The 25,571-nt window shown below is 34.5% G+C and overlaps 1 protein-coding gene across 1 annotated transcript in view; it reads right to left on the reverse strand.

Moving 5' to 3' along the window:
• LOC123558112 (serine/threonine-protein kinase Nek1-like) overlaps window positions 1-25,571 on the reverse strand; it is a 57,817-nt gene that overhangs the window by 17,916 nt on the left and 14,330 nt on the right. Inside the window, exons 12-33 of the mRNA XM_053544434.1 lie at window positions 25,442-25,538; window positions 25,141-25,252; window positions 24,346-24,478; window positions 23,935-23,985; window positions 21,397-21,528; window positions 18,989-19,063; window positions 17,904-17,960; window positions 15,772-15,910; window positions 15,356-15,479; window positions 14,165-14,304; window positions 13,337-13,545; window positions 12,659-12,748; window positions 11,765-11,775; window positions 11,505-11,609; window positions 10,821-10,898; window positions 10,527-10,578; window positions 9,715-9,892; window positions 8,965-9,099; window positions 8,270-8,404; window positions 7,247-7,642; window positions 6,204-6,354; window positions 5,287-5,467 (exon numbers count right to left, since the gene is read on the reverse strand). Coding sequence (XP_053400409.1) covers window positions 5,287-5,467; window positions 6,204-6,354; window positions 7,247-7,642; window positions 8,270-8,404; window positions 8,965-9,099; window positions 9,715-9,892; window positions 10,527-10,578; window positions 10,821-10,898; window positions 11,505-11,609; window positions 11,765-11,775; window positions 12,659-12,748; window positions 13,337-13,545; window positions 14,165-14,304; window positions 15,356-15,479; window positions 15,772-15,910; window positions 17,904-17,960; window positions 18,989-19,063; window positions 21,397-21,528; window positions 23,935-23,985; window positions 24,346-24,478; window positions 25,141-25,252; window positions 25,442-25,538 — 2,781 coding nt within the window. The remainder of the gene's footprint in view (window positions 1-5,286; window positions 5,468-6,203; window positions 6,355-7,246; window positions 7,643-8,269; window positions 8,405-8,964; window positions 9,100-9,714; window positions 9,893-10,526; window positions 10,579-10,820; window positions 10,899-11,504; window positions 11,610-11,764; window positions 11,776-12,658; window positions 12,749-13,336; window positions 13,546-14,164; window positions 14,305-15,355; window positions 15,480-15,771; window positions 15,911-17,903; window positions 17,961-18,988; window positions 19,064-21,396; window positions 21,529-23,934; window positions 23,986-24,345; window positions 24,479-25,140; window positions 25,253-25,441; window positions 25,539-25,571) is intronic.

Below are 25,571 nucleotides of genomic sequence, written 5' to 3' on the forward strand. Positions count from 1 at the left end.
TTTGGCTAGCGGTACCATCTGAGGGGATTAAAGCTCAATGCTATTTTTGGATAGGTAAACATCTGACAATTCAGAAACTATGTGATAGCATTGCAGTGGTGGTAGCTTTTTGTGCGTTATTAGCCATGTCGTAACACCGCCCCAAAATAATCTTTCATCAAACTTCCGTTATACATAAGCAGACTTTCTATTTCAAACTAATGGTTCTCTCTTATTTTGGAATATATTTACTTGGAAATTGATAGACAAACAGCTCAGTTTATGTATTTTATGTATTTAATAGAACTGTTATTAAAATATTGCCTCTTTAGCGTTTAGTGATTGCAATTACAGACAAACATAGACCAGTGCTTAAACATAATTAAAGAACACAAATATTGTTTCATAATATGCAGTTAGAAAGGTATTTTGCTCATTCAAGAACTAATATGACATGTTTAAATACATAGAGTTTAAGGTAGTACAATTCTACTTATCACAAAACCAAGTTGTCTGCCGTTGGCTGTTTGGGTGCTTGTAATTTACGACATATTAATGTGCGTTACCTATTTGTTTGAAATTAATTAATATTTCTATACATGATATGGAACAGAAAAGTATGAATATCGTTAAATCAAAGCAATTTCTGAACTAGTTTTGATATGTTAAATTAACAATTAGACAGTTATTCGCAGACCAATAGTTTTAAATATCAAAGCCACCTTGTTGTTATTGTAATTTACGTGACAATACACGTGTAGACGAAAAACACAAAATATGTTGTTTAAACATGATGTTTTACTATCTGATCTGTCTTAAAGGTGCATATTCATGCCTACTTCTGTATCAATGTTCTTATGCTTAAACAGTAAACATTTTTATGCTGAATAATACCAAATGGTACTTTTATACAGTAAAATACGTTACCATAAAATCAAGATTTTCATAATATTTAATATAAACATGTTAAAGTCGTTGTTATTTAGTACATGTATTATGTTTAGAAAAGAAATATTTTAACTAATCAATAAAATCATTCTTCGGTTAGATATCATATGCCATGTTAATTAATTGAATGTAAAAGTGTAATTTACGTTACAATATGTTACCATAATCGGTAATATGCTGCCGTTATTATTTTCAGTCATTATCTTTCTATATCATGTCAAGGTTATTCTTTGTTTTCAATAAACCACATTTTCTATGTATTCAACATACTAGAACATTCTTAGTTATGACTCTTCATCACTGTCTGAATCTTATAAGATATCGTCAATATTGGTACGCGAATAATCTTCATCAGTTTTACTGGTTTCGTTTCTGTCAACAAGTTATCAGGAACGATCTTTTTGTCTAACTGTGTTCGTCATCAAAGTCCCGGCAATTTTTAACAACACCAGGAAGATAAAGGCTATTCTCATGGGCATGTAATCAAATATACACCTTTAGGAAAAGATCAAGGTTGTTTGATTTTGATATGAATAAGAGTAAAACTACAAAATTGTTAATTTAATGTAGAAAAACAGGAAGAGATTTAACCAAATTTGTGTATATTATGATAAAGTTTTCCTATTATTTTTACAACAGCTACGCAGATATGTATATTAAAAATTTTGTAGATTAATATAAATAAATGAAAAAGTAACTGATAGTTGACTGGACAGATATGGTGGCATCAGGGTCATGTCTATGCCGTCAGAACTATTAAGGACGCCGTCTTGGTTGCCATTCTTGTTGACAAACATTTCGTATCTAACCTTGTTGATGTTCCGATATTTTGGGTGACCATTATACTGCAAATATAAATAACTCTCTGTCTCCAAAACGTCGTCGGAGCACACATGTTGACGTCCCAACATTTAGCTGCCAGAAAACAGAAGTGTTAGTGCAGTTCCACGTCGTTTTCTTTGGACAGACTAGATTCGTTTGGAAAAGTATGTATCTGCAATAAAATCTACTATCAAAGCATCACCATCAATGATGTAAGATACGCTTTCAGTAGAATGGTATGGTGGCATATTTCTGCATTCACTTAAGCAGATAGTTTTCGCAAACAGTTTACGTGAAAATTTATAAACTTTCAAGAATCTTTCTTACTCTAAGTGGAAAAAATTCACGATAGTGCGAACTACTGCATACGATAACAGATACCGAATTAACAGAAATAATAAAGGGAGTTAAAAAATACGTTAATTTTGTAACCCATATGTTTTGGACACTCTTAGGGGTGGTTGTTGGGGGTTGAGGTTGATATAACACGCTCCATTCCGTAGAGGGGACTATTAGGTTATCTTTATGCAGTTCAGTTTACTATTTTGACACATTGTCTCGTTAACAAGATAATATTATCACGAAAACTTTCTCCTACTTTCACGAAAGTTTATTCAATTTTTCGCGAAAAGTATTTTTTTTTCAGGAAAGTTCATAAAATGTTCATGAAAATTTTATGCTTCTCGTATGCAGAAATATGCCGCCATAGAATGGCTTGTTGCAGCTCGATACTTCCTTCAACGTAGTATAATAGTTTGGGTTTGTCCGTCTCTGTTGGCATTTCGTAGGATGTTGCAAATGACACAGGAAATTCTATGACTACATCATGCGTCTTCAACAACTAATATCACAAATAGTCCAAAACACATTTCTTTCAGCCCTTATCTGCCATTCTATTTTGCGAGCTGGTCACTTTCTTTGATTTTTTTAAAGTAAAGGCCGCTATTGCCAATTTCTGCTTTGAATGGATACATGCATTTTTCTACATCTGTCATCACTTTTTTACATCTGCATAATCGGCTTTGATCTGCGCAGGTTCCACTTCTTTGTGTGCGGATTTGTCTTCTGAAGTCATGTCTGTTTTCGGTTGTGTAGCTTCAACATATTTAGCTCACATGTGCTGTGTCAAACAACACCTGTAGTATGAAGAATATTGTCTGCTGAAGCTTAGGATGCTTCCCTTTTTCTTGGCATGAAGGTTGATAGTCTGTTCTATAGTAATTTACACATTCTGTGATGCTGTTGCGGCTGATCTAGACACACTGAAGCCACAAACCCTCAAAAGCTTTTCTGCACAAGGATGGGTTACTTCAAGATTCATTATTAGGAGCAGATAGGGGAGCGGTAGTCTAGTGGATAAGGTGTCGGCTCAATCCAGGAATCGTAGGTTCGACAGCCCCACTGGGATCACAACCATGTCTTTTCTAATGACGCCAGTACTGGTTTTCCAGGAAGCGGACTCGAGAGTGTAGATGTGTCATCTGTTAATAAGTAAGTGTCAGGAGATTTCTAACAAATAAACTAAGAATGATTCTGTCCCTATGAAGCCATGGTGTTCCAATGAGTATCTATTTGCTTTCTACTTGTTTAAGGCCCATTTCTAAAATGTATTTCATGTATAATTATGTTCTTGAACATTTATAATTGATTTGTACTGATTTTGGTAACACATATTATTGTCACGTAAAATTCGCACAACTATTGAAATGAGATGGTGATTCACTGTATTCTAGTAAATATCTAGTTCTACAACACACATTATGTATAGTTATTATAAAATGTTGTAATTTTTTCCCGATCTGTGCAGGGCATTTTCTTCACTTCAGAAATTTCAGTTTTGTACATTTTGGTAACATAAAACTTATACGGAGATTACATCATGTAAAAGTTCCTACTACTGCAGAAAAATAGTTATAAGAAACATTATTCAGTCTGTACTTTCAATTATATTCAAGAATCATAAACATCTTGGTCATTGGGTTATTAGTACAAGTAAAATATCTATAACGTTGGTAATAAAATCAGTGTTACGTAAATTACACTAATTAAGATGTTAACGGGTACGTAAAAGATATTGTTTTAAAGCACATTCAATTCATTGTTATACATGTTTAAGGTTGTTAATAAACTACAGACTGCACTTTTTCTTAATCATTGTGTAGCACTATTTCATCGTCTTAAATGTTTTTAGGAAATATATTAAATGTCACGTAATTTACAAAAGCCCTAACGTTTAAACGGCATTCATGTAGGAATAAAAAGCATTCGGTATTTACTTTCCGAAAGCAAACCCAAAAATGTCGAAAATTAAGGAAATATTTTGTTTGTTTTTAAATACTTTTTACAAATACATCAATTATTCAAACTGAAAAGCATATGTTCCATAATTCGTATGTCTACACTGGATAAATTTTAGCTCACATGAACTTGTATCTAAGTGTAGGCATATATCAAGATGATATCACACCAAAAGCTACCATCGATACATTGCTATCACATATTATCTTACTCCAGGGATGTGTGAATTTCCAAAAATCACTATAAGAATTAATCCCCCATGATGGTACCAATCAACCCTATGGCTCATGTACTATAACAAACTGTCACCAATAAAATTACATTTTTCTATCCGTCATACTTCATTCTTGTGAACAAAAATCACTTTCCAAATATACTGAAGGTAATCACAAATCACTGTAAACTAGGATATGAAAGTAGGCCAGTAATTATGTCAATGCCAACAAAAAGAATGTTAATGTACGTAGAGCAAAGGATGTTTTTATTGACAAATTATTTTCACAATAGCTGGCTGCTGGGCAACTATAAAACTTTGTAAAAGAGTAAGATCACAAATGTCATGAACTTAAATAGTGATATTTAATTTCTATGTTTACAGTAGTTTCATCAATATGTATAAAGTAATTTTGTACAACATATCTCAACCTCATAAATCATCCAGTCTTATCAATGTAGCATCACATTCTTCACTCTGTTTGATTTAATAATGGATGTTGATTATGGCAAATTTGGCTAATTACATTTTCATATTTCAAAGAACTAAATGTACTTACATTTTCACATTTCATAGAGATTAATGTTCTTAATGTAACTGGATAAGCTTTCCACTGTTAACTGCCTAAGATATTTTCAATGAGAGAATTTAAAAAGAATACTGTTTTTACATTTCTTTCAAGCAGCATAGTTCATATCTTTACTCCATGAAAGCTTGAAAACGATATCCTAGTTTTTCATCAAGATGTCACGATTAATAAACAAACAACTTCTCATCTTTTTAGGTCCCAAGAAGCTTCATATTTTTCTCTTTTACTGTTCAACTTTGCTAATCCTAGTACTTTCTTAGTCTGGCACAAACTATCTTAATTCAATTTCTCTATGATAAATGCTTGAAGCTGATTAAGTCCTTTAGTTACCCTCCCTGAGAAAATGATCTTGATCAATTTTCTTACTATGTAACAGACCTTCTGAGACAGATATATCTATCTATGTAGTGTTTAAAAACTTCCAAACTTCACTCACCTCTTCATTGACAGTTGACATATCATCCAAACTTTTAACTCTCACATTTGGGGTATCTGCATTCATTGTCCTGAATAGACTGGCAAGGTCGGGTTCTGAGCATGTCCTCAACAACTCCCTGTGACCAATATCAAAACTTCCCATTGTAATACCAAGCACCAAACCAGACTTTGGCTTCTCACTGTAATAAAACGTTTCATGCTCAATCAATATAAAGTTTATGTATATCAGCAAATATAATCAACAGTAAAATCAATTTATCATATATAAGTATTATTCAACAAAAACATTGAAAACTAGAGGTGCTTTTGAGAAAAGCGCATGTCTCCCACAACTGCCTAATCATCAGAATAGTAAGTCTGTCTTTATATACTGTTTACTCACAGAAAATATACCTTTGATAGTTTTGGAGTAAGTTTTGGAGTTTGCGGCCTATCGGTAATTCAAGGGCCAGAATTCCAAAGTGCCTGGGACGATTTGGCTAGTTATCAAACTTGGCCGAGGACTTATTGGCAAACACATTTTGTTCAAGTCTGATGAAGATCGGATGAATAATGTTCGACTTAGAGTGCTGACAAGATTTGTGACAGACTGACTGACTGACTGACTGACACACAGACAGGAGTAAATCAATATGTCTCCCACCACAGTGGTGTGGGAGACATAAATATACAAAAGAAATGTTTTTGCAAGTTTCTGGTCCAAAGAAGATAAAGATAAGCTGATTATTAGGAACACATCAACTGGAAAAATGGCATTTCTTCGGTATGTATTGAAATGCAGAGTGCTAAAACTCCAAACAAAACTATAAAAGTGATACACCTTCTAAACTACAAACAATTTTGATAGTATTACAATACAACAACCTTCCTCACAGCTTGATCTTCAAAAACAATCACAGAATCAAAAGAACTAACCTATCTGAATACTCTTTCACAGTAACATTGTCCTCTCCCTTTTCTATTTTTGTTGGTTCCTGTATATTTTCTTCATTATCATCCTCTAACTCTACTTTCTCAAACAATGATCCTGCTCCCTCACTCTTAACTGACACTGGAACACCCTGACCTGCAAAACAACACATAGTCTAAGTATGAAATGCTCACTTCACTTTCAAGAAAAATATTACACTACCATTTCCAGCAATATTGTCTGAATCTAAAATGAAAAAAAATATAATAGGACTAATTTTCCATGTTAACATATGCAGATTTTTAAACAAGAGGGTCACTGACCCTAAAGCGCTCACCTGTGTACAAGGCTTCAAGTGTGTCTGTATAAGTACAGAGTTAGGTTTCTTCTATGTTAGCCTATATTATATACTGATGACAAGTAATCTGACATACTATAAGCTGTTAAATAGCAAAAATATGTTTTGCACCAGAAAGACAATATCTAAAATAATGTACAAAAGTTTCTTTCTATTCTCCATATTTTTTAACAGGATATTGTTGATTCTGATATTTAACTTTTTGACAAGAAAATTTATTCATTGTGAAATGTAAGCATAGTAAATTTGTTTTGTTTGTTTGTTTTGGGTTTAACGCCGTTTTTCAACAGTATTTCAGTCATGTAATGGCGGGCAGTTAACCTAACCAGTGTTCCTGGATTCTGTACCAGTACAAACCCCAACTTCCCCACATGAATTATCAGAGGTGGCGGACGAATGATTTCAGACACAATGTCTTTTATCAAATTGTCACAAAGAACATACGCCCCGCCCAGGGATCGAACTTGCGACCCTGCGATCCGTAGACCAACGCGCTCCCTACTGAGCTAAGCGGGCGGGCTTCATAAATTCGACATTGTTTCAGGAAAATTTAAGACAAGCTTCTTACAATCATCCATGCAAGAATACCAGACAAAATGTGCAAGCTGATCAAGAAAATACATGCAACAGAAAACTTAAAAAAAATATGTAAACGCAATTTAACTGAAAAGACAGTGCAGCACAACATACCAAATTGCATGGGTTTATCAGGTTTGGGTAATAATACTGGTTTAGGCAATACTAATGGCTTCTCCCCTATAGGTGGTTTCCTGTCAGGTAGGGGTGGCTTCTGCTGAACAACATTCTCTGATTGGCTGATCTGTTCTTGTGGGGTTTCCACTTTGTCCTCAGAGACACTCTTGTTTTCTAATTGTCCAGATTTTGATTCTTCATTGGATAAAGAGTCTTTAATACTCTCCTTTGATGGAGATTCAGTTTGTCTAACAGGAGAAGCTCTTGGTGAGGTTTTCTCCTTCACTGGCGAAGAGCTTGTTTCACGTCTGGTTTCTGGGACAGGTGAAAGGTTTGATGGGGCTGCTTCACTGGGTGATAATGGGGGAGTGTTTTGATTTGTGCTCTCAGCAACTGAAGACATCAATGTAATAAAGCAAAAATAAATATAGACTAGCATGCACTGAGACACTAACTGTGAAGGACAGTTCAAATAGTTTCAGCAGAGAGTATACAGTGAGAGTGGATCAACTAAATTTTGAAAAAATGTTTCTCAATGTTTTTGGCATGCAAAATCAGTCATAAAAATCATGCTTCCAGGGTTACAGCAACATTAAAACTAAAAGTTATTCTGTTATCTAACACAGACAGCAACAAAAAGTGAAACTAAGGAAAGACGAAAATCAGAATTTAATGAGTTTAAACAACATCATACATTTTTCTGTCTTAAACAAAATCATTAACGGCATCTCTAAAGCGCGACTTAAATATTTCATTGTTCAAGGAAGATCCAGTGTCCTGTCTCTTGTTTTCTATGGCCAGACAGAGCTATATTGCAATGAAGCAACCATAACCTTGTCAGTTGTTTTTCAATTCATACTTATAATAAAAATAATAAATGAATTTGGTCACAATTATGACTTTAAGAAAGATGAACAATCTAGCTACAAACTATATTTTCAATTCAAAGATATCCACAGGGATACTGGCCTAATATTATGAAACAGCTGCAAGACAAATACTCCACTCCATTTTCAATACCTGCTTTATTTTGATCAGCAGTGCGAATAGTGATGGTTCCTTTTCTAACAGGAGTTTTGGATATAGTTATAGTAGCACCTACAGCTGGTGTGGCTGGACTTTCACCTGTAGATGATGCTGAACTCACTCCTTCCTCTGTAAAATATGGTCCTATATTTCACACAACTGATCAAGGCATATGCAGCAGTCTTGTGACTGGGTATTATAAATAGTGTATTAAAAGTGATATAAAAAAGAACATGCCCCTTCCGAACTTTGACAACATCAATATATACTCAAAACAATAAAAGGGTATAAGAATCAATGTAATATCTGGAAATACATATAATACAATGTATTTGAATGCATCTTTTTTCCATTTCTATTTTTTTTTTTTTTTTGTTGTTGGGTTTAACATCGCACCAACACAATTATAGGTCATATGGTGACTTTCCAGCTTTGATGGTGGAGGAAGACCCCAGGTGCCCCTCCGTGCATTATTTCATCACGAGCGGGCACCTGGGTAGAACCACCGACCTTCCGTAAGCCAGCTGGATGGCTTCCTCACATGAAGAATTCAACGCCCCGAGTGAGGCTCGAACCCACATCGGTGAGGGGCAAGTGATTTGAAGTCAGTGACCTTTTCCCATTTTTAAGCTATGGTTCTGATAGAGAGTAAAATAAGAGATACTGACATATTTTGATGAGAAATGTACCTGATTTATCACTGGCCATTGTTTGTTCAGCTAGAGGAACACCCTGTAAGGCATTGATGACTGTTGCACCTGGTCGACCCCACTGTCTCCGTGCTGAGTCTGGATTTACTATGACACGGTCTCTGGCACTTGTTACTGAAATATATACCGCTCATTGTTACTAAATGAAGAAGAATTCTATAAGACTTGTCTTTCATTCTTATCCTTTCCTGTTTTGCTTTCATCACAGTATGACATTTGTATCAATATATGCACTTCATTTTGGGAATAAATATGTTTAAACTAAATGTTCCACAATATTATCAAATATCTCTCTGTAACTTATCACTGACATTTATACTGCTATAGCCTCACTATACCAGGTCAGCCTAAGTCAAAAAGGGTTACACCATCCAGGTTGCAATAAATCAACAACTGAATAGCCTGAAGAAGATAAAACACTTATATAAGGACATTCAGTACCATTAAAACTTAACAATATACGTACTGACTGGTACTAGTTTTACCAGGCAGGTATTTCACATTGTCCCCTTTTCAGTGTATATAAATCTGATGAAGTACTAAGTTATCATGTTAGCATTTGTTTTGTTAAAAACACTGGTTTGACTCTTGATTACATTTTCCTTAATTTCAGAACAACTTCCTCACATGACTTTCCTGCACTTTACATATTTGCAATTTGCTAAGATAATAACAGAGCAAAAAATCTATGTAAACACAGAGATTGACTTAAAAAGTAACAGCAGTTACCTTCCATTTGAGAGGCCGTCTCTTCCAAAGTAAGTTTACCCAGGTCAAGGCTAGGAGCTCCGCCCCATTGTGACCTTGCACTCTCTTCTTCAACAGCCTCAGCTAATTTAATGTCTCCAACAGCACCCCATTTAGACCTTGCTGATTCCTTCGCCTCCTCTGTCTTGCTCGGAGAACCCTGACATAGAGGCATATAAGTTAATGTTAAAGATGGACATTCCAATTTAAACATTTCACTTTCTGCAAGAACATAACCCTTCATTTCATACTGATTCAGAAACAATCTATTATCATTTATGAGGTCTGAAAATTGGGCCTGAAAATACACTACTTCAAATTTTGGTTTAATGAATCCTATACTTAAAACAGTTTTTTAGCTTTATAAATGGACAGGAAGTCAGACTATCAGCAAAATGCTGCAGATTCAAGTCGTTAAAGGAGACAAGAGCAACAATGTGACATAATATAAATCTATCATATGAGTCGTGGCTGCAAGGGCCAAGCTGCATACTTCCCCAGCTATCACAATCTTGATAAAGATATTCTAATGATACACATTCTATTTAAGTTGAAGAGCCAAGAAATTAAAGCTCTAGTTATTGAGCAGACACCATGTCCATAAGCCCAAACAGCAATGGTGAAAAAATAATACCGTCCATTTTCCAAATAGACATTAAAAAATGAAATCAATTATTAATCATATGTACAGTTTTTAAGAGCATGACGCACATTTATCAACTGAAGCCGTTATATATATTGTTGCAAATGTTTTTCAGACCAATAGGAAAGAAAATGGCTTGAATTATTTTTACCTTTTGGTTTAATTTCCTTAGAATTTCTTCCTTCTGTTTTTGGATTGGTGTCCTGAATTGTTAAAAGATAAAAGTTAAACATACAAAAAAAATATAGTTATTTAACTAGGCCATGCACACAAATTTATAACTGTATTAGTTGCATTGCACATATATCTTCATTAATCACTGATTCAGGAAACATATTTAGTTTTACAATAAAATGCAATCATCATGAAACTTTGGGCCAATTATATTGTTTCATTCAAATGTCTTTTAATATTTTTAATGTTACTGTTACTACTAGTAACTTACTTAGCTCTGTCTTCCTCTTCTTGTACCACCTTTGGTGTAACCCCAATAGCTCCTAGCACATTGGTCATTGCTGGCCCTCTATGTACACAAATACAATTTTATAAATATTTACGAAAACTGAAATGCCACAAAACAGTATTTGGGATTCAACTGATTTGTTTTGGATTAATGCCTTTTTTAACAGTATTTCATTTATGTTACTGCAGGTATTTAACCAAACCAGTGTTCGTGGAGTCTGTACCAGAACTAGCCTGTTCTAGGTAAGTAACTGCCAACTTCTCCAAATGAATCAGATGTGGAAGTTGAATAATTCACGACACATTATTTTCTATCAAAACATGATGGGGATCATATGCTTTGCCCAGGACTGAACTTAGTTAAGCAGGGCTTCAACTGAATGAAGAATGTATATTTCCAAGGAAACAATTCAAAATACCAAGCACACAGTTGTCATATGGCTTCTTTTATTATTCTTTGAAATCTTACATAAGCTGTGGCAAGTTAAACATTAGCTGATAAATATGAAGTAATTTAATACAGTCTAGTCTACTAAATGCTAATAAAATGAAAAAAATACTAAGGTCTACAATAGAGTTTCTGCACATAACATCTGCATTTAAGTGAAAAATGATAGATCTATATAGTATATCCAGTCAGTGAAGAGGAAGGTCATAGGAAACTTACGGTGGTGCAGGACTAGCTGCTGGTACCACTCTAGGCGTGGCCCCTATAGCATTGATTGCCCCTGTCATAGGCACAGCTGGACTGGGTTTTACTGGTACACCAGGTCTGAAACAGAAGCATATCACATCAATCTTTAGAACAAGCAAATTACAATTTTTTTTCATGTTTTTTTTGCTATGTTTAATCAATGATAGCCAGCAAGTATAATATAATTATATAGTTTCAAAACTGAATGTATTAAGGAAGATACAGACACTCACCTCTGTCTAACCTGAAAGCAAAAATAAAACTGTTTCATTAATAAGTAGATAACTAACAGACATAAGAACAAATTAGACAAAAGCACTCTCTCCATGCGTTTAATTTTAAGATAGGATATTAAAAGAAATAGTGAATGGGCAATAATTAACTCAATAAAAAGTTATCTAATAGTAACATACCAATGATATATGTAGAACTAGACTTAATACAAATCATTCTTGTATAGTTTCATTCAAGACCAGACAGGGGATATCCGGATGAAGTCCAGGTAAGAATATCTATGAAGACTATGTATAAAATCAAAGGGTCATAACTCAGTGAAAATCATCCAACTGTTGAACTGGTGATATGTATGCAACAATGCTGGAACTGACAATTCATATTAGTTTCATTCAAATTCCATTCACAGAATTTGCATGGTAGTCCAGATAATGTTGATTGTAAATAAAATCTTTAAGAGGGCAAAACTCTAAAATAAATAATCCTTGTCAATCAAGTCAAAATTATGCACAGCTACACTTCATGCCAACCACTGCTGTAAAGTATTATCAAAGTCTGACCAGAGGTTTAGGAGGAACATGCTGGCAAGATACTATGATTCCCAGATGGACAGACTGATAAGGCAAAAAACAATGTCTCTAGTCAGGTAAGACATAATTACTAATATCATAACTAAATGTATCACCATTCACAGTAATGGAATAATAATTCGAAAGTATGATCTATTTAGGAATATACAAATTCTATTTAAAGCAGCTTTAAAATTGTACTCTGATATTTGGTATCGCAAGCCATGCAAACTTTCCTCTAGACTAAAATAATTTCATTTCAGCAGGTTTTGGTCAAATTCCTAACTCTATTATTATTCTATCCAGAATAAATGTAACTTAAACCTCTCTCAGTTGTCTTTGTTGTTCAAACAGTTCCTGTTTCTTCTTCTCTAACACACTAGCTCTCTGCTTCGCCCAGTCTTCAGCTTGTTTCTGTATATATATGGGATATCTTACTTGCAATACTGTATAATTCAATAGTGTTATACTCCAAAGAGATACAGATATTACTGAAATAGCATACTTGGATAAATAAAAAACATTATTATAATAGTAGTTCTTCAAGTTTAACTACTGTTCAATGGCAGGCTCTTTCTTATGTCTAAGCATGAAGTTTTCTGAATATCTCCCTTTCATAGGTCTTATAGTGTACATATCTGATTACCTCCTTTCCATAGGTCTGACAGTGTGAATTTATGATTACCTCCCTTCCACAAGTCTGAAAGTGTACATTTCTGAAAAAGTTCAGTCAGTCCTACGAAAAGAAGGTATTCAGAAAATTACACTGTTAGGCCTATGAAAGGGCAGCATTCAGAAATACGCACTCCCAGACATATGAAAGGAAAGTAATCAGAAAAGTACAGTCTGACCAATTAAAGGGAGGTAATGAAAGATATACACAGAGGCCTAAGGAAGGGAGGTGTTCAAAAAAAATACATTGTCACGCAGTGTTATTCACTATTATCAAAACTTTTAAACATCCTTTGAATAGTCTTCCCTCATTAAATACATTTAACATACCTTCAAAGCTTCTGCCTTTTTCTTTCTCTCTTCAGCAGCGTCAGGGTTTTTGTCAGCTGCAATTTTGGCCTGAATGTTACGTCTCTCATTATAGTTGTGCTGCCGTATCTGTCTTAGCTTATCCAGGTATTCCTGTTCCTCACGGTAACGAGAAGATGCTGCTGAAGATGGTCTCTGTTGCTGGGGCTGGTCATTGCTACCTCTATTGGCTGATCAATAAATTATGAAGTTTCATTACCTTTCTACTAAAATATATTTCATTCCAACAGAACAGTTATTTAACTGCTGTCAGTCAACATATCCTGTTACTAATCAAAATGTAAATATTTTATGTTATATGGCAGAGTAACAATTTCTTTTTTCATCTGTAACACTTTCTAACAAATATATCAAACTGTTAAATTTTACTGTGATGTGCTTAAATCTGCGTAAACTAATCTAACATTCTGCAAGTACTAGAGAATCCTGACATATAACAATGACAAAGAGAGATCACCCTGAGACGCATATCAAATGGCCACAGAAAACACATGCTGAGAATCAAAATTGTGTTTCCTAAATCAGGTCTCAAGACATGTTGCAACACCTTAAAAGTATCTTGATATATGTTCAAACAAAATTTCATCATTTTTCAATTAAATTCTCATATATATGAAATAACAATTTTCAGCTACTTCAAACAAAACATTTAACCTCAGCATAAATAAAACAAGTATACATTCACCATGCATTATAAGGGAGCATCAAGGTTTTATATTAACCTTGGTGCTTTTCACATGCAGCAAATATACATTTATCAGATAGATTCAGTAATATTGTGCATCTAACCTGATGGTGGTCTTCTTTGCTGAGCTTGAGATGGTCCAAACAGCTGGGCTTGTCCACGGTTCTTGTTCATAGCTGCCTCTTTCTTACGATTTATGAAATCATCAACAAGTCGAGCACGCTCTTCTGCCTGGTTCTGAGCTCTGCCATAAATAAATGTATACTTCAGATTTTTTAGTAGAGCTAGATTTTAATGTCATTTTCCAACAAAATTTCAGACATACAAGAGTCTTTAATTTTCAACCAACATATAGAAGGCTGTCTGCAATAAACAATGGTGACTTCAGACAAACCATCTTTCAACAAATCATCAAACTGGATAAAAGTCCACAAAGATTCATCACCTTTAAGTAAAGAGATTGTCAGTATACTGAATAACAAGAGATAAGCTTGCCTGCTATTAAACATTTATTTGGATAACCTGGCATAAATAACAGAATAGAAATATGATTTTTACATAAAGTGTGCCATATTATGTGAAGAGATAGAGTGAAAAAGTATCAAAATTGTAACCTGGAATTTTAAGTAAAAAGGGGACATCCTTCAAAAAATATTGTGCCAGAGTTATGAACTTTAAATCACATGGTGCAGGTGATAATGTAGAACAACTAGTCAGAATCAAATCTATTCAGAGACAGAATGAACTGTAGCAGAACTTTAACCTAAAATTTTAAGTAAAATTGGGCACAATACATTGAACATTTGTGACAAAGTCACTGACCTTGTGTCAAATGTATGTTTAATGTAAATTCATCAAGTAATAACTGAGATAAAGCGAAAGCCCATCAAAACTTAAACCAAGCTTGGACAGTGATTACGCACAATATTGAGCGGAGAAAAAGCCACACAATGGCTATGTTGAAATTTTATGCAAGGGTGAGTAGGATAGCTCTCAATATGCTTTGTATTATGCTAAAAAGATCAACTTCAATAGGATATCAACAATAAAATTACAGTTCATTTCACTGACATTCTGATGCTAGAATCTATGCTTTTTTCAGATAAACAAGTGAAACAGAAGTTAGGTAACCTCAAAAAGATACAAGGTGGATTCATACATATGATAATTACATAATATTTCATGGTCAACAAAATATCTTTTTTTTTTCATCCTCTGCATTGTCAAGCTTAAAAAGGAAAATGCATCAATAGTATGGGCATTATAATCAATAATAATTTGCACTGCAACCTTACCTTTGGTTGTGAGCAGCATACATTGGTGTTGGTTGTGGGACTTCAGGGGCTCGTCTCCAAACAGGGGCTGGTTTAGGGGCCCCAGGTAAGGGTCTTGGTGCAGCCATATATGAAACAGCTGGGGCTGAAAATACATCAAAAAGTTAAAAGCCAGAAATATCTTAACAAAATTCAAAACGAGTTTCAGTTAACATAATGTAGCTTATTCAGAGTGTATCTTGTTCAAAGATTCATTTTTTCCAACAATATACACCGAAATCATTCAGACATCTTTAAAACTTTAAAGTATCAGGTAGTTTTTTTTGTAGGTAAAATAGGACAATGGAACTACAAATATAGCTATACAATTTAGACCATACTTTTTAAGCTAACAGATCTTCATTTATACATGAAACAGGTATTTGATTATTTGATACCTTTTGCAGGGACTCCCTCCTGTCTCTGCCATACATCTCTGTCCCTCTGTAACTTATCCAGGTAATCATTGTAGTGGTCATACCTCCCTTTCTCTTGACCTACATTTGCATTGTAGTCACCCCCTGGACCTCCCAGAGGCTGAAAATTAAAGCTAGATAATACCAACTGGATAATACAAACTGGTTAATACAAAATGGATAATACTAACTGGAAAATACAAACTTCAGTAATTTCGAAATTTATAACAGCTGGAAGTACCATTACTCTATTTTACTGGGGTAATCTTGCAGAAGTGAATATGTATCACAGTCAAGCTTTCTGAAAGCTAAGAACTTCAAAGAAATCCTATAGCATACTATTCCACACTTTTTACTTCTTATAGTCTGCGTGTTTATCAATATTTGTAAATTTCTTTCATAGGACAGATGCAAAATTCATATTCTACTTGCAAAGACAGCTACTGGTAAATAATAGATCTTTCATTTTGCCAAAATATATAAACTAGAGCTGTGTCAGGAGTGACGAATTATACCCCCACAATACAGCCTTGTCACAGAAGTAAGCCAATGTCAAAGTCGAACCTCAAAATCAATAGGGGTCATCTGCTAGTCATGATCAACCTCCCTATTAAGTTTTGTGATCCTAGGCCTAAGCGTTCTCAAGTTATCGTCCGAAAACAGTTTAACTGTTCTGGGTCACTGTGACCTTGATCTTTGACCTACTGACCTCAAAATCAATAGGTGTCATCTACTGGTCATGACCAACCTTCCTATCAATTTTCATAATCCTAGGCCCAAGCGTTCTTAAGTTATCATCCGGAAACCATTTAACTGTTCCGGGTCATTGTGACCTTGACCTTTGACCTACTGACCTCAAAGTCGAACTTGACCTGTATTTTATGATGTTACACCTGTGTACCAAAATTTATGATCCTAGGCCCAAGCATTCTCAAGTTATAATCTGGAAACCGTTTAACTAGTGTTATTTCTAGAGCAAGTGTGCGAGTGCTTGCAAAAACAACGTTTTTGAACGTTTTTTCAACACGTTGTTGAATAATTAAGCGGTCAGCTGGCATCTACTACACAATTATTTGGACTCCATTGTAAAAGAAAGACTCGTTAGCTGCTTCTTTATAAATATTTACAAAATGACCAGTTGCAGACTGACTTTCATCGGGCAATTTTCTACACATTACTTTTCATTTTTATTCGAGTCTGATACTGTTCATGCTAAATTGATGACTATATGCAAGATATAGCAGCAAAATATTTCTATAAAAACTCTGTGGGTAATACATACCAGCGTCGGCTGGAATTTTTGAAAACAGCTTTTTTTCAGAGTTATGGAATGAAGTAATACTCATTGCATGGGAAATGATGTATTTAAGAAAATGAATGGTCACATCAATAGTTTTTATCCATAAACAAGAAAATTTTAGCCATTTTTTCAAATCACTTCACTAGCTTGCTTGCAGTAACTGTTGGGGGTTTTATGTTGAGTTAGAAATGATAAATTTGAAGGAAACACTATCTTCTTCACCTAGAAGTCTCCCCACTTTTCTTGGAGAAGTGACCTCCAATATAAGCTCTAGCTGTATCCCTGTGGTGCATGTGTAAAACAAACCATTGTCATTAACACTGGCTGAATAAAAGTGTCACTTCTCATATACTTCTTCATAACTTTGTTTCAGTTGGAACATTTTATTTCAATTTGTATGGTTTGTACCAAACTTTTTTATCATGTACCCACATTTTCAAGGTCAGTGGCAATGCTGTAATATGAAATAAGGCACTACCTCAATCGGGAATCAATCTGACTTCAGCTCATCCCATAACATTTGAAAAGAACTGTCTGGTGCTTTTATATACCATATATCCATATTTGTACTGATGTGCAAGATGTTGCGGTTCAGACAAGTTATGTGGACACTTATTAGGCACAAGGAAAAGGCGTTTTCTTCCAAAAAATCCAAAGTCAGACGCTCTGTGTATGTGCTGGAAGAACACATTTTTTAATTCGATAGTATATATCTCATTTGGTATATTGCATGTTACCATTGAGGGATCGATCTCGATTTTCGTCGCAAAGCGATGAAAATCAGTAAGATCAATTCCCTATAAATATATCATACCCTTGGAGCTGGTGCTGGTGGAGGGGCAGCAGGTCTGGCTTGATCTTTCTCATCCTTCTGTAACAAAAAAAAACATACACTGCTTCTCACAATAATGGTCTATTATAGAAGGATTACATTATCATTTGGACCGCTCATACCATGTTGGTTGTTTAAAAAGTTGAAGATTTCAAACATTTTTTCTACTTTTTGTCTTCAAAAATTAAATTTCACCAGGCCTGTTATAACTTGTTCAAGAATAAGAACATGCTGTGTAATTACTCATTCTTGAAAGTCCATCTACATGAAAACAAAAATTCGTATAAAAGAAACTTTAATATTTAGCTTAATAAAATAAGATCTTACAATAAATACAGCAGTGTGACAGAGATAGCTATAAAACAATACCCCACTTCTATCAGAGTCTAGAGAACTCAGAACATACATACCCCACTTCTATCAGAGTCTAGAGAACTCAGTACATATATACCCCACTTCTACCAGAGTCTAGAGAACTCAGTACATACATACCCCACTTCTATCAGAGTCTAGAGAACTCAGTACATACATACCCCACTTCTATCAGAGTCTAGAGAACTCAGTACATACATACCCCACTTCTATCAGAGTCTAGAGAACTCAGTACATACATACCCCACTTCTATCAGAGTCTAGAGAAACTCAGTACATACATACCCCACTTCTATCAGAGTCTAGAGAAACTCAGTACATACATACCCCACTTCTACCAGAGTCTAGAGAACTCAGTACATATATACCCCACTTCTATCAGAGTCTAGAGAACTCAGTACATACATACCCCACTTCTATCAGAGTCTAGAGAACTCAGTACATACATACCCACTTCTATCAGAGTCTAGAGAACTCAGTACATACATACCCCACTTCTATCAGAGTCTAGAGAACTCAGTACATACATACCCCACTTCTATCAGAGTCTAGAGAACTCAGTACATACATACCCCACTTCTATCAGAGTCTAGAGAACTCAGTACATACATACCCCACTTCTATCAGAGTCTAGAGAACTCAGTACATATATACCCCACTTCTACCAGAGTCTAGAGAACTCAGTACATACATACCCCACTTCTATCAGAGTCTAGAGAACTCAGTACATTGTTCCAACCTTCTTCCCTTGACCTATTAATTCTTGCCATCTACATACATTAAAAATAGACAAAAAAATGTTTACAGTTATTTGAAATGTACCTACATACAAAATGTTTATGACTCTCTAGTGATTTACGTACTTTCAAATGAAACAACACAACAAATAAGCCCATAAAAAAATTATCAAGTACACCTAGTTAAACAGAACCTACTTACAGGAACTTGAAATAATTTGGATTTTTTTTAAGTCTTTAAAAAATGAAGTACCACTGACACAATATTTTCAAAGTTTTCAACATAAAGCTTGTAAAGAGATAAGAAAATGTTCTAACACTGTATCACACAGTGTGATAATGTCTTACTATGTACTTTATGAACCAGAATGGTGAAGTTCAAAGCATGTCAAAGTAACAAAATAAGCATATGAGAATATCTTGATAAAACAACATTTCAATTTACATGCAATAATATCTTAGTATCGGTGACAAGCTGAAACAAGAGCTGTCACAGGAGACAGCGCGCTCGACTATTTCGATGCTGGATAGTGAAACTGTGCACATCTGAGGAAACTAGAGCTGTCACTGGAGTGTTTAATGACTCCAATTGTGGACGAAGATATTGCACAAAAGCCCGAGTCTATGTCAAAAATATCAACTTAAAGTAATAAGAGAGGTAAAGATAAAATGCATCAAAACACTATATAAGTATATCCTAAGCAAAAAGGGGCATAATTCATTAAATACTGGTGCCAGAATTATGCACCTTGTGTCATATGGTGTGGGTGATGATGTTGAACAACTATTTTAAGTTTGAATCAAATCCATTCAGTAATAACAGAGACTGAGTGAAAGTGCATCAAAACTTTAACCTAAAATTCTAAGTAAAAAGGGGGAATAATTAATGAAAAATTGGTGCCAGAGTTATGCAACTTGCATCATATGGTGTGGGTGTTGATGTTGAACAACTATTTTAAGTTTGAATCAAATCAATTCAGTAATAACAGAGACAAAGTGAAAGTGCATTAAAACTTTAACCTAAAATTCTAAGTAAAAAGGGGAAATAATTCAGGAAAAATTGGTCCCAGAGTTATGTACCTAGTGTCATATGATAAGAGTAATGATGTTGAACAATTGTTTAAGTTTGAATCAGATCCATTCTGTAATAATAAAGATAGAGTGAAAGTGCATAAAAATTTAACCTGAAATTCTAGGTAAAAAGGGAAATATTCATGAAAAATTGTGCCAGAGTTATGCATCTTGTGTCATATGATGTGGGTGATGATGCTGAACAACTATTTTAAGTTTGAATCAAATCCATTCAGTAATAACAGAGGTAGAGCGAAAGTGCACCAAAACTTTAACCTGAAATTCTAAGTAAAAAGGGGAAATAATTCATGAAAACTTGGTCCCAGAGTTATGCACCTTGTGTCATATGATAAGGGTAATGATGTTGAACAATTGTTTAAGTTTGAATCAGATCCATTCAGTAATAACAGAGATAGAGTGAAAGTGCACCAAAACTTTAACCTAAAATTCTAAGTAAAAAGGGGGAATAATTCATGAAAAAATGATGCCAGAGTTATGTACCTTGTGTCATATGATGTGGGTGATGATGTTGAACAACTATTTTAAGTTTGAATCAAATCCATTCAGTAATAACAGAGATAGAGAGAAAGTGCATCAAAACTTTAACCTGAAAATCTAAGTGAAAAGGGGGGATAATTCATGAAATATTGGTGCCAGAGTTATGGCCCTAACGTCAGATGATGTGGATGATGATGAGGAATAAGTATTTCAAGTTTGAATCAAATCCATCAAGTAATTACAGAGATAAGTTGAAAAAAGAGAAAGTGCACCCAAACTTTAACCAAGGTGGGGACGCCGAAAGACGCCGAAGGCGGGGCGAGTAGGATAGCTCTCCTTATACTTCGTATAGTCGAGCTAAAAAGTATCTACAGGTTCATAAGAACTTGAAGCCAAAGGTCCTGACTACTGTGCTGGAACATATACATGTTCTTACTTCTGTTTTTCTATGTAAATTTTTGCTTGCATGTCAATTACGACATTTGTATCAGAATATCCTGTGAACAGAAGCAATCATTAAAGGTATACTAGACCTAAATTTCATATTTGAAAATATAAACAATTACTGCATATAGTTTATGCAAAAATAAAAAAAACAAGTTCATGTGCCTTCACGGCGGAGCATTATGCATTAGGTTTAAAACAGTACACACTTAATACATAATTATACAGATAACACAGTATAAATGTGTGCTAACACTGAAATAGTTCTGTAACGAACAACTTTTACTACATGGCATTTAATTATGAATGCAACTCTACATACACAATTAATTTAGTAAAAGATAAATACATACCTTCTGTTTCTCTATCAGATCTTTGTGTCTTTTCTCATAGTTCTTTCTTTTCTGCTCATCTTCTCTCTTTCTTGCTTCTTCTCTTCTTTTTCTTTCCTTCTCCATCATCTCTTGCTTTTTTCTCTGTAAGTCCTAGATACAGTAAAGCATTGTTAACAATAGATAAGTTATGAAGAACTGGATCATATATGAATTGTTGATTAATGCAGAGATGCTTAAATGACAACTCAGCAACAAAAACTGTGTCATGCTAATTCTAAAGTTAAAGCACCACAAGGTAAAACATTTTTTCTTGACATTTTTTCTTGACAGCCTAATAATACATCACAAACAAGCAAATTCAATGAATTGGTATCCCCTGCCGAAAGGGTTTGTGGTGAGGAATGGCAAAAAAATATATCAGGCAAAAAGTTAAGGATGTTACTAAGAAGAAAATAATTTCATTAGTCAAAATCAATTTAACAGAAAACGAATGTTTTAAGTATACATAACAAATGTATGTTACGTGGATCCTGACTAATGAAATTAATTTGAACGGAAAGTGTTCACTGTAATAAGCTTAGCTTTTAGAATTAAATGGAGTTATTTGAAATGTGAGCTTGAAGTGTAACTAGAACAAAATATTGTATTGGAGTAGTTTGGCACCAAGTGTTGCTGTTTAACATGTACATTTGAACTTAAAAGAACAGATATCCTTAAGACAGCACAATCAAGTAAGATGTCTTGAACATGGCTGACGGCGGGGTGGGTGTGGTTACAACTTCACATGCTGAAGATCTGAACATTTTTTAAAAAAAAGGAATAGAAAAAAAAAAAAAATTTGGGGGGGGGGTCGGGGTGACCAGGTGAGGGTACAGAACTTCACATGTTGATTATAAATATTGATGGAAAATTAAAAATTAAAAATAAATGTTGTGGGCGGGGGGGGGGGGAGGGGAGGTATGCATGACTGGGGTGGTGAATGAAAGAAGTTTAATGAAATTCTACCAAATGGTAAAAAGTTATGTACAAATATGTGGAGTTTTAAACAATTAAAGGGCAATAACTCTGAAGTTACTAAAGAGATCCGGACGAAATTGTGTGTGCACAACCACATTATGGTGATCTAATTTCAGTTTAAGTTTCATAGTTCTAGGTCAAATATATCACAAGTTATGAAGCAGAAATTGCCATATTTATAGTACCCTATATAGTTAACACTAGAAACTTCTAAGGGCCATAACTCTGGTGTTACTTGGGCAATCTGACTGAAACTTGGCGGGCAGCATAAACTCATAGTGGTGAACATGTATATGAAGTTTTATTGAAATATTCCCAGCCACTTTCTAGATATGGCTCCGGACGGACGGAAAGATGGACAGACAGACGGACAGACAACGCCAAAACTATATCCCTCCGACTTCGTCGGGGATAATAAAAATAATGCAAGTCACCCAACTGTCAAAATTTCAAATGTCTTAAATAAGGCAAACAATAAACCATTTAAATTTCCTTTTTAATGAACACTGCTTGCAATGTATGTTTTTTTAAAGCAATAAGAATAATAGAAGGAGAAACAGTTACAAGTGTTATACTAACCTACTTTAAACAAGACAGTTGCCCTTACATAGTTACCTCAGTGTGAAAACTGGTTAACTGCACTGACATAAAGAAGAAGTTAGCTACTTTTTGCACTGAGGTGACAATATGTATCAAACAGAAGAAATATGTGAGAAACAGAAAGATTTATGCAAAGATAGGTTATATACATCTACTGACATATATTTCTGTATTGGTGAACATTCACTAACAACTATTTTCTGCTAAAATCCTGCTCAAATTGTGGTCAGTAATAAATTTTGATCTTGTAGTAACTTAAAGTAGATTCTAACACGATCCGATTCATTTTCCTATTAAACAAAGAAGGCTGGAGACAGTGATTTATTAAACAACAATTCACTGTTCTGACGTCACAACTATTACGTCATAGCGTCAAGCGGCGTAACGGCGCGCTGGAAAAGAACCCGATTGAAAACGGGCAAATATCTAATGCATGCCGACAAGGTGTACTTTAAAGTCCTTGATAACGTGTTAGAATCGAAATAATATATCTCATTTAGTGATTTGCTCTTGAATAAATCACTGTTTGTCGTTCAGATGCGTAGCATTATATCACTCAGGCTACGCCCTCGTGATATAATTCCTTCGCATCTGAACTCCAAACAGTGATTTATTCAGCGACAAATCACCGATGAGATATATTATTTCTTAAATAATTCACCAGTGAGTTCTCAGAGAGTTTCAATATGAACACAAGTACACATATCAACAGTTTCTGAAACATTTCAACAATTACAAGGATGGCAAGATAAGAATTTGGTGGAATTCTGTTTCTAACAATGCAAAATACAAGACTGCAGATACAATTTCAGCAGAAAAATACCTTAGCACAGATATCACAAGCTTTGTTGGAAAAGAAACATAACCATCACCAATGTGTTCTGAAAACTATGTATTCTACACACCCGTGTTCTATACCCCCTGTGTTTCTGTTTATACCTTATATGATGGTGAATGAGGTGTCACTCCATTTGCTGGCTTTTGCTTTATCTATTAAAGTCATTGATAGTTGTTTTTTACAATCTGACAGTACATTTTTTACAGCTGTTATAGTAATATCTAGAAATAAGTTCAAAAATCTCTAAACCACATAGTGTATGCAAATGAGAGCAATGAGAGCAAAAACTGCTACTAGTGCTGAACAAAAACATTAGTCAGCAAAATGTCTTTAGTTTCTTTTCATATTTCTAGTTTGCAAATATTTTAATACTAAATTTTCTACTGTAAGTGTGTTACTGTTTCAGCTAGGATTCAAAATAAGAGTGAAGTGAATGAATAAAAAATCTATGATTAGCAACTAAGTGTCTACAGTTTCCTCATTAATTACTCAGTGCAAGCTTCTAAACATACCTGACTACTAGAAGGCCGAGATCCAGCAGCACTGCCTGGCCTGGAACCAGCTGCACTGCCTGGTCGGGAACCAGCTGCACTGCCTGGTCGGGAACCAGCACTACCTGGTCTCTTTTTCATATCAGCTGGAGCCCTGAAAAAACAAAACATATTTCACTTTATGTAGAGTTCTATCGTAGCCTGGAACTATCTTCACTCCAAGGCCAAGATCCAGTACTACTTGGTTCCTTCCAAGCACACTACTCGGAGTTCAAAGGAAACACATTGAACAGTGCACTGAAAAAATCAGAAGAGCCTGGTACAGACAGCACAGCCATATAATAAGACATGACAGCTAACACAAATCATTGGCATCTTGTATATTGACAAACACTTCCATTGTAAAGGAATTATTTCATAAAAAGATCGATACAAAAATTAGCGAAAAACATGAATTCATTAGTGATATACTCAGGTACTTTTTTTTTCAAGAAATAGACCCATTATTTATTTATTCTATTTTACTAAATTAATGGCTGAAAAATGGCTATTATCTTACCTTATCCATGAAAAAATTGAGTAACATCAGAAAAGAAAAATGGAATGTGACATTTTATAGTAATTTTATACCCACATCACCAAAGTAAGAAACCACAGATTTATTTTAACTAAGCATGCCAGTCAAATTTGACAAATGGCATTTCTAAAATGATTTAAAAGATTTTCATTTTAAATTTCCTCTACAATTTTACCTGTAATCCCTTTAAAAAGACATGCATACCTATACCCACATAACAAGCTGTCAATTAAATATACCTATTTTCTTTGGATTTCCTGACCACAGGTGCTCCATAGATTCTTGAGGGATCATATTTTTTAGCAGCTGCAGCTACTGCTGGACCTCCAACCTCAGGTCTATTTCTTGCAGCTGAAATTATCAATATCATGTTTACTGCAATTGTTATTTTGTAATTCTTTCAATTATCAATCTGTAAAAACAGCATACCTCTTATGGTATGAAAATATATGGTAAAAACACTATAAACCCTGCCTGGCATTCTATTAATCATATTAACATATGTGAAATGAGGTGAAATGAGGTGATGATTTTACACACCAGATGGTGGTCTAGATGCTGGATTAGGCGGGGGAGGGAGGGCACGTCCTAGCTTCTGACCATGCGTTACTGTGTGACTGAACTCTGCTTGTAATTCCTGTAATATAAAACACATATAAAAATATGTATT

The sequence above is a fragment of the Mercenaria mercenaria genome, chromosome 5, assembly GCF_021730395.1.
Source record: "Mercenaria mercenaria strain notata chromosome 5, MADL_Memer_1, whole genome shotgun sequence".
Lineage (NCBI taxonomy): Eukaryota > Metazoa > Mollusca > Bivalvia > Venerida > Veneridae > Mercenaria > Mercenaria mercenaria.